The sequence below is a fragment of the Cupressus sempervirens genome, chromosome 10 (assembly GCF_028749045.1).
Source record: "Cupressus sempervirens isolate cs-2001-9-10 chromosome 10, ASM2874904v1, whole genome shotgun sequence".
Taxonomy (NCBI): domain Eukaryota; kingdom Viridiplantae; phylum Streptophyta; class Pinopsida; order Cupressales; family Cupressaceae; genus Cupressus; species Cupressus sempervirens.
In genome coordinates, this window is record NC_143127.1 from 203,322,133 (window position 1) to 203,332,043 (window position 9,911).

The following is a 9,911-nucleotide window of genomic DNA, read 5'->3' on the forward strand; positions in this document are numbered from 1 at the left end:
AATATGGTAAAATGCAAAATCATCCATACACAATTAAATGAAAAATAGAAGAATCACATCTCAATCCCCTAGCATTAAGAAACAAGATTGTAGCTATTTGGCATACATGACATAATACTAAATATTTATCGCTATCAGTACAACCCATTAAAAAATTAATGGAAAAACATATTTACTAATGTTTTAGTGCACCCACAAAATATTATAATTAAACACACCATATCAACAATATGATAACATTATCTTATATTTTACATATAAAATTATCAATGTAATCCTTGCATTCTTTTAAGGTGCACCCACAAAAGATTATAATTAAACACACCATATCAACAATATGATAACATTATCTTATATCTTATATATAAAATTATCAATGTAATCCTTGCACCTTTTTAAGATGCAAGTGCTGGCCCGTGGCTATATAGCCACGAAAATGAACTCCCTTTACATTGTTTTTTTGAACTTTTCAAAAAAAAATCTAAGTCCTCTCCTTCATAAGGAAGTGCATTTTCGTGGCTGTATAGACATTGCCCAAGTGCTGCTTCTAACAGAATCTTAATTCAATCCAATAACAAATCTTAGTACAATTTATCATAACAAAATTTTAATTCAATCCAATAACAAATCTTAGTACAATTATCATCCAGTACAGGAATCCACTCTGCTTCAATCCAATAACAAATCTTACTACAATTTTTTAAAAATTATCATAACAAAAAATCTTAATTCAATCTAATAACAAATCTTAGTACAATTTTTTTTTAAAAAACCATCGAGTACACTGAATTTAGGGATCCACCATTTAAATCTAGTTGCTGATTTGCAGTAAGTTGCCTAAAAAGGGAATTCAATGGTCTAGAGTGCTCCGAGTCATGAAATAATTCCGAGTAATGATTTCGCTATCGCAGCAATAGATCACTGGGTAATTATGTATCCACGTTGATCTTCCGATTCATTATTTTCAAGATAAACTGCGTGACAAAGCCAAGCTACAGGCTCACAAGCTGAAATTAACTTAGCAAATTCACAATTATCCTTTAATAACGACAACCTGCACATTTGGGACCAAAGTCCTGTCCTGCACTGCCTTTGACTAAAGCCAGGTAATTGCTTTTTAGAATAAAGACAATGATGTGAAAACACTTAATGATGCCCATTCCATAACTATTTGAGTAATAGCAGAAATCTTTCGTCTGTAAGATCCATTAAAGGCCACAGCAGTATACTACTTATAATCCTTGTATAATCGAGGAAAGTTGCCATAGATAGATTAGCTATTCCATTGACTCAAATGGGGTTTGTGCGGCAGCAGATTTCCACATTGAATGATATGATGTTGTGGTCCAGCCATATCAAATTTTCATGGTCGAACTAACCAAATGCCCATCCATTATATATAATATTAATAATAATTGAGTGAATCAAAGATCATCATGAAGGAAGAGTATATTGATATAAAAAGAGTGGAGTAAGAACGCGAAGCACGAGGACGGGCAAGAATGACAGGTCTGTCGAATGCCTCGATAGCATTGATACCTATTCATTGCCACAAAACTGCCATAATAATAATGGGCTAAAACCAATGAATAGCTGGGACACTACAAAATGTTCATATCTATTCATTACCAGAGCATTACCCCCAAAATGGGTTAAAATCAAAGAATCTGAGTATAGCTGAAACACTACTAAATGTTGCCAATTTGAAGCTCAAGATAGTTTTAACTACAGATGGTTATCTCTAGGAGTAAAAATAGTTGGCAGCATGCATTGAAGTTCCACCGAATTTAGAGCCTGTAAGAAACTTGGCAGTAATATTGTATTTTATTTCTTTACGCACTTTAACTGTGAGCATGCAGACCTGTAGGAAGGCAAGCTGGCAATGCATGCCAAAGTACAGCAATCCCAAGTAACCATAGATCAAACATTAAAAAAATACTTGAAAATGTAACGTGTATATTATATCTTGGTCCGGCGGTTTTGTTTAATATAAAAATCATTGTAGATACAGACAATGCCATTACTTTTTTGGATTGTAAATATCCCCGTCAAAATCCTGCGACCTCAACTTCCAACTAAAGAATGTACACAGAAATAACAAAGCTGGAGATATGGCTGCCAAACATGAACTGATCACATATATGATATTACAAAAAAAAAACGTCAAGATTTAATATCTGCTAGAAAAATAAGGTTTAATAAACCAACTTCAGTATACTTATTGCGGTATATCCCAAAAGGATTTCACGTCTTTAGTAGTCGAGGATAGATTTATTCAGATTCAGCTTTTCCTCACAAAATTTATCGACAAATTTACGCTACTGCAACGCCACCAATGCGAGGTCTTACTCGACTCTCCGAGTCTTGTGGAACCACCTTGCTTCTCTTTCTTTTGCAGGCACTGACAATGGCAGCACTGGTACTGGGATTGCTAGTTACTGGTTGTTCTAACTTAATGTGATTTATCAGCTTTTGGATATCCTGCAACTGTACAGGCTTGATGATGAAATCCTTGGCTCCTTCCTCCATGCATCTGTGTTGAATTCATCTGGAGTGATTTTCTTCTCTAAAATTAACAAGCTATGGATTACTATATAGTATAGTGAAAAGATTCATCTTACCTTTGAATCCGGTGAGGTACATTCTCAGATGACATCATCACAACCGGTATGTCCTTCAATCGTTTGATTTCCTACAGGCACACAAAATAATGTCATGTTATTAAATTAAAACTTAAAAAGTCCCCTGGAGATGGTGAGAAAATGAAAGAAATCAGAGAAATATTAATGATTTTGAAGGTGGTGTTGAACCTTGAGTTTCTTGAGAAGGTCGTAGCCGGTCATCCCTGGCATGCAGTAGTCTGTAATGATCATGCTATATTTGAATGCTTCCTGCATTGTTAAAACATTTGAAAAAATTATTGAATTTGGACTGGCCTTTTCAGTCTCGAAAGTCGATCTTCTGACTATTGACACTTAAGGAAACTTTAACCAGAGCTTTTACATAATAGCTAAAATCTCTTTAGTATTTTCGCTTTAAAAGAAACACTTGAACCCGCACATGAATGAAGAGCAGGAAAATATCGTGCTAAACTCCTACAGTCGTATGAATTTTAGTTCTCAGTTAATGAGAAAATCGACCGTTAAGAGTAAATATTTAAATATTTCAACCAGAGCTTTGGCTTTGTCAGCTAAATGCTTCGAAGCATTTTCCCCATTCCAGAAGCATTTTAGCCCGCAGTAGACGAAAAGCAGGACAACATTAAGCAAAATTCGTAACAGTCGAGTTCTAAGTTCTAATTCTTCTTGCTTAAGATAAATATTAACCCAAGAAGATCAAATTCGATTACTAATTTCCCTACATATTCGATTTAATCTTCCCCGACTGTTGCGTCTCTCGAATCCTCGAACCTTGAATCTAAATAATTCGAAAGTCATCAAGAACACAAAATTCGAGTAAAAAGATAAAACGTCGCTGTTGAACTGTACAGTTCAAGCTCGGACTTAGTTTAAATCCCAACGCCAGCTGCACTGTAAACGAAAGTACTCGCGCTAAAGTATGACCTTGCACTATCCGTCCCTCGCAAGACTCGATCGTTGAACCTTGAAAACAGAAGAAACCTCACAAATACGATTTATACGCTCAAACAAAACGCTGCAAAACTGCAAATGCTTTCACACAGGCTGGAAATGGATCCAGATCATCCTGTTCTACATAAATACTAAAGCCTGAACTCACTTTTCAATTAAATACTAAAACCTGAACTCGCTATTCACACCAATACTAAGCGCTGAGTCGATATTAACATAAATACTTAACCTACAGTCGATATTTACAGGATCACTGAAGCCCACAGTCTATATTTACATAAATACTAAAACCTACAGTTGATATTTAAACTCACATGATTCGAAACCCCGGGAGGTTGCGCTTCGTCCACTCCAAGCACTTCCAGAGCCTTCGCAGCGCTTTCAACCGCAGTAACTGAAAGCAAAACAAGCCACCGTTAGCACAAATGCAAGGCAAGACATTATAAAGCAAACAAAGACTGACGAGATTCACAAAAACGCGTTATTCTACAGCGATCATAGAGAGACGGCATAAATTTTCAATCTTATGAGCAAACAACACAAACCTTTAACAGAATCCGTCCGCAAAAGTCGTTTAATGACCATCCGATCGATCACGCAGTCATCAACGGCCAAGACATGATGAGCTTCACAGCTCTCTACACCATGAGCATCACTCGCAGGAGAACCTCCACAAACAACCTCGGCCTCCGTCTCCTCATTCCCCTCTCCCTTCCTTTTTGCAGCCATATTGCAGACTTCAAGGTACGCTCTATTTCCTGGCCACTCTCTTATAAGCCCCTGCTACATGGCAAATCTATCGGACTATAAATTCAGATCCGCCTGCAGCAAACCGCAGGCAATAAAAGCCCCACCCTTCCCCTCCTTCACGGAAACCGCCGTCGAAGAGATTCGAACTGCCGACCTGCGCGACTTTAAAGCCCTCAACAATTACTCCGAACGTATGTATGTATCTCCACAGCCTATAATAGCAGCCCAGGCCTATATAAAAAATCTATCATTGCACACAAACAAACCGTACGCCTACTGGTAATAGCTTCCAGCTCAAGTATCCAGAGGTCGTGAGGTCAAATCCGGGGCGCTCTGCACACGCATCCCCTAGCTGACGTGGACCCAAAAGGGCAGTCACAAAATCTAAGCCCTGGGGCCCACGCCAGGCAGGCGGGATATGACAGCAGACAGAAAGAGTAAGTCTTGATATTTGTCTGTCAATTGTCGGCCAATCTCATCCCGCCGACACCAAAATCCCCTCCAAATTAAAACCCCCTTATATTCTATACCCCACTCTGCCGGCTTGCCTGCCCCGGCTCCAATTCCGATGAATTTTAATCTACTTTCAAATCCGCCGCGTTAAAAAGAAAGGGAAATATGGGAAGGTAAACAGTAAATCATTTTCTACGGCCCGACATGACCTGAGATCGCAGAACAATGATGCCCCTCGCCGCCGTCTCATCGGACGGCCCATCGCCGTCGGCACACCCCGTACTCCGCCTCCACCGTCCGATTCCTGGCGGCGAAAACGATAGCCGGTCAAAATGATTTGACGCCGGGGGAAAAGTTTTTACCATACCGAGGCGTAAATCTCGGTGTTACTGTTACCACGCGGACGGGTAACCTCTATAGAATGAAGTTAAAAGGGTGTCCCCCTTCCACCAGGTTAATTCCCTATACCAGATATTATTAACTACTGTTATTAGGATAGATATCGGAAAATAAGTGCTAATGTTTTAATTGCACTGATAATAAATAGGTTTTCTTTTTTCAGAAAAAAGCTAAAATTAGAATATAATAATTGGAACACAAATAACAGAATAAAAATGTAACATTTACAAAGAGGCTGATTAAACTAAGAAAAACAATTGCTGCTATCTGCCGTGCTAGATAATAAATAGTTTGTTTTACTAATATCGTGGTATTTTTTTTTTTTTAAATCTAATGTTCTTTTATAGTTATCTAAGAAACCTATGTTATTTAAGATACCTATATTATTTAATAAGAAAGGGAAGTTTTTTTTATAGTTAGTATTGGTAGTTGTTATTGTTAATTTAGTGCACTTGTCAAGGTTAAATTGTATCAAATTTTGACAAAGAAGAAATTTGATCATTTGGTACTTCTTTATAATAATGGATCAAAGAGTAAAGAGTAGAGAGTGTGATCGGAAACTTAAAATGTTTAAAATATGAAATGTAATCAAATCTAAAAAGTGCATCAATCTTAATAATGGAGTATAGAAATCACTTCAAACTTTAAAAAATATCTTCTTCTTGTTGATAACAGATTTCCACAATCCATGATCTTATTTCCATGCTTCTGGGAAAGATTAATATCATGCGTTTACTAGCATCAATCTGATCATAATCAGTGATCCATCATTAGGAAGAGAGCTAGATATGTGAAAAAAATGATGATCCATCATACTTAATGATCCATTTCTTCACATTCTTAGTGCTCTCATTGAGTACGATCTGGAGCGTTGATGCTAATAAAATCATTGCCAATCTTACCCAAAAGCGTGAATATGATTATCTCTTCACTCAATTCAACCACGCTAAAAAAAAAATCTAAGCATTAATGAAATTCCTAGTTATGTCCTTACTCATCTTAGGCTTGTAAAAATCATTATTACTTAAAAATGTCTTCCAATATCTTAGAAACCTACTAGTAATCATAAACATACTTTTAGTTATAATCACTAATTTGAGAATGTCCTGCACAAGAAATGCATCATTATTTATTGTGTTAGACATGTATAAAATAATTTACAAAATGTTAATTCTGACATTATTAGTACTATAGGCTAAGTACTATTGTGATACTTTTTTAATTTCATGCTTTAATCAGTAAGAATTAATCATTTTAAAATGGTCTTATTAAACTAATGCATTGCATAACATAGATGAAAATTTTTAACTTCAAAATATTTCTCTAAGTTATGATTGGGTGAATTCATTTAGTTCTTATATGGGCCGGTAGATTATAAAACTAATACTTTTTAAGAATTGTTTTTTATGAAGTTGAATGTGATTCATTAACATTTAGTATTTTTATTTTTTGTCAATGTATGCACATTGGTTTATATTTTTTATATAATACTAATATATATATATATATATATATATAATTAATATCATTATAAAAATATAATTATATAGCATTTTTATTAATTAAAATATTTTATATGTTCTCATAAATTTATCAAGATTTATATAAAAACTAATGTGAAGACAAGTACTAAGACACTATATAGAATATTATTGAATGCATCTCATCATTATTATAGATATAAATATAAATTAAATACAATTATTATATCTCACCTCAAATTTCTTCTTTTTAAGTATTCATTTTCGTTATTTTTCACTTTTCCGTAAGAATTTAATGCTTTTCAAGATTATTAACATGCGATATAACAAAACTATAAACCTTCTAGTATTTCTCGTAGACGAGCTCTTTTCAATAAAGCGAATAGGGTGCCCGCTTCGAGGGGGTTAATAACAGATCATCATTACTACTATTATCATAGTAATAATATAATAATCCCAACACTAATTTCTTCTTCCGTATATACAGTACCTGAGACAGTAGTTTGTACGCTCTTATACGGTGTACGTACACGCGTCTTAATCGTAGCTGTCCTGGAATTTCTTTAGGTATGGCCTTACTCGTCTTTTCAACAGAGATTAACGTGATTTTATTGTAAAACCGACGGGAATTTTTATGTGATGTGACGGATGGTAAGTACCGGTCAGTCAGGGCGCCGCCGGCTCCGGCGTTCTTGGCCGAGATATTAATACGATTTATTTCCCGTTAGTTGACGCGAGTTTAGCTTTTCGCTCTCCGGTAATCAACGGTCCGTCTGTGTCGCTGTCAGGAGGGAAATTTTGCGAAGCTCAATACCGTTTTGTTTCGTTTTTCTTTTTGAGAAGGGGAAAACTTGTCCGGGAGACTCGAGGCAAAAGAGTCTTCTTTGCCTTTTTTAAGTTAAAATCCAAGAACCCAATCGTTCTCATGTTTGTTTTTTTTCAGTTTTAAATGCACTCTAAGAGAGTGTATTGAGTAAAGTAGTGGAATATAATAATAACATCCTCAAACCTTTACATGAGAAATCCTCTATATATTTTGTTTTTTGAGTAGAAGGTTGACGCATATTTGGTGTATCAAATCATTTTTCATGCTTTTGAGATGTGTAGAATATCTTAAAAGAATTTTGATTTTTGATTGAGGTTGAAAGATAGAGGGTATAGAGATGATATTTAAATTTGAAGAATTTTGAAATGATAGGAATGTTTTGAATGAATATTGACTATTATATTAAATTGAAAAAAAAAAAAATTAAAATATATGGAAAAAGGGCCTATATGGACTTTTATTATAGGTCTAAATTTTAACAGCTTTTAAGTATATGTGAAAAAACAAATGAATTTTGGCTATAAGTATAAATTTACGAAAGTTATTATATTGAACATAGGGACAACAATGTGTGGGATATAAAATAACTCTAAACTTATGGACTTTTGAATTTTGAGTTTGTGAAGAATGGTAAAAATGAATTTTGGTTATAATTCTATTGTTAACAACTTTAAATATTGGGCATGTGTTAAATGGTGTAAAGGAACTTGGATTATAATTCTAAATTTAAGAGTCTTCATTATGGAACAAGAACAAAATTGTCTTAGATGAGCTTTTATTATAATTCTAAGCTTAACAACTTTGAATATTGAGCATAGGTAGAATGTCTTGAATGAATTTTGATTATAATTCTAAACTTTTAAGTGCTTTTGAATAGTCAAGTCATGTATAATGTGATAAATGAATTATAATTATAGTGATAGTGTTGAGAATTCTGAGTAATGAGTGTGTGGAGAATGTCTTAAATGAACTTTGACTATGCAACCTTCCCAAGATGAATAGTTTGTTTCATCAAACCTTGGACTATCCGTCTTGGAAGCTTCCATCCCAAATTACCTCATATTGTTAGGTTTGTCAAGGAGGAACTAATCTCTACTCCTAGATGAACATAAGAAAACACCACACAATACATGAGGCGAGAGGTGGGGAGCAAATCAGTTGTGACCAAATATCATAAACATACACCAACTTATACAACTTAGAAACTTAAACCTCAAATCTAATAATTAACGATGCAAGAAAGGAACACATAGCATTGAGATTCTTGACATGGAAATCCTATTTGAGGAAAAACCACAGTGGGGATGAAACACATAGTATGATGTACTCTATTACAAGTGTTATACCACGTTAAAAGTATTACAATCAGATTGTACATGTATTAAAACACACAACCTAGAGCTCACAACTAAAATAAAAAAAAGGCAAGGCTTACTGCCTTATAAATTTGTATGAATTACAATCCACAATGAACAAGGATCCTAGTGTAGTTGAATCCATAGGTCGTGAAGGAAATTGATGCATGGGAGATCCAAGTTTATAAGTACTCAAATATAACTTTTCAAGATGTAACTTTGTTTCCACAAACTCACGCTTGACAATACTATTGTGCTTATCTTTACATTCACTAGTTTTACCTTTTAGACCTAATTCAAGTTATTCCTTTTGTGATTTTCCTTCTTCAATTTTATTAGCCAATTGAACTGATGTGACTTTGAGTTCATGTTTGAATATCTAATTTTATTTCTCCAACTTTGCAACCAAATCTAATTCATTGTCTAATTTAGATTCCTTAATCTATTCAACTTGCTCTTCCCTCTTTCCTTTTTTTCATTAGCTTTCTCTTGATCTTTGAGTGTTACTTCGAATTTTCCTTACAAATTATCTATGTCCATTAGGATTCCGCTCAAGATATGAAACTTCTTATGATAAACCAAACTTTGATACTAATTTTTGCAATATTGAGGGGTGAATAAGTAATGTGACACTTTTAAACCAATTAGATATTTAAAAAGATAATGAAGATTGGACATTCAAAGTGTGCCTTATTGAATATACCTTGAATCTCTCATGCATCAAATTTTCTTCATGATTTATGGATTCCAGTACACCAAGATTCTTGTCCATTATGGATTGTAATCCATATAAATCTATAAGTCAATGAACCTCATCTTTTTTATTTGAGTTGTGAGTTGTAGGTTGTGTTATTTAATACATGTGCACTCCTATTCTAATACCTTTAACAAGGCATAGGGCTTCCAATACAGTACATTGTATTGTGGGTTTCATCCCCACTGTGGTTTTCCCCTAATAGGATTTCCATGTCTAAAATCTTGATGTTATGTGTTCCTTTCTTGCATGATTAATTATTAGATTTTAGGTTGAAGGTTTTAAGTTGTACAAGTTGGTATG

At 34.4% G+C, this 9,911-nt stretch overlaps 1 protein-coding gene across 1 annotated transcript; it reads right to left on the bottom strand.

The window, feature by feature from the left end:
- Nucleotides 1–1,936: 1,936 nt before the first annotated feature.
- On the bottom strand, nt 1,937–4,681 carry LOC149533331 (two-component response regulator ORR3-like). The gene is made up of 5 exons (XM_089804598.1): nt 4,136–4,681; nt 3,905–3,984; nt 2,811–2,891; nt 2,622–2,692; nt 1,937–2,533 (listed from the first exon to the last, which is right to left on the bottom strand). The coding sequence occupies exons 1-5, from the start codon at nt 4,317–4,319 to the stop codon at nt 2,314–2,316; spliced, it is 636 nt and encodes a 211-aa protein (XP_089660724.1). The 5' UTR covers nt 4,320–4,681; the 3' UTR covers nt 1,937–2,313.
- Nucleotides 4,682–9,911: the final 5,230 nt, after the last annotated feature.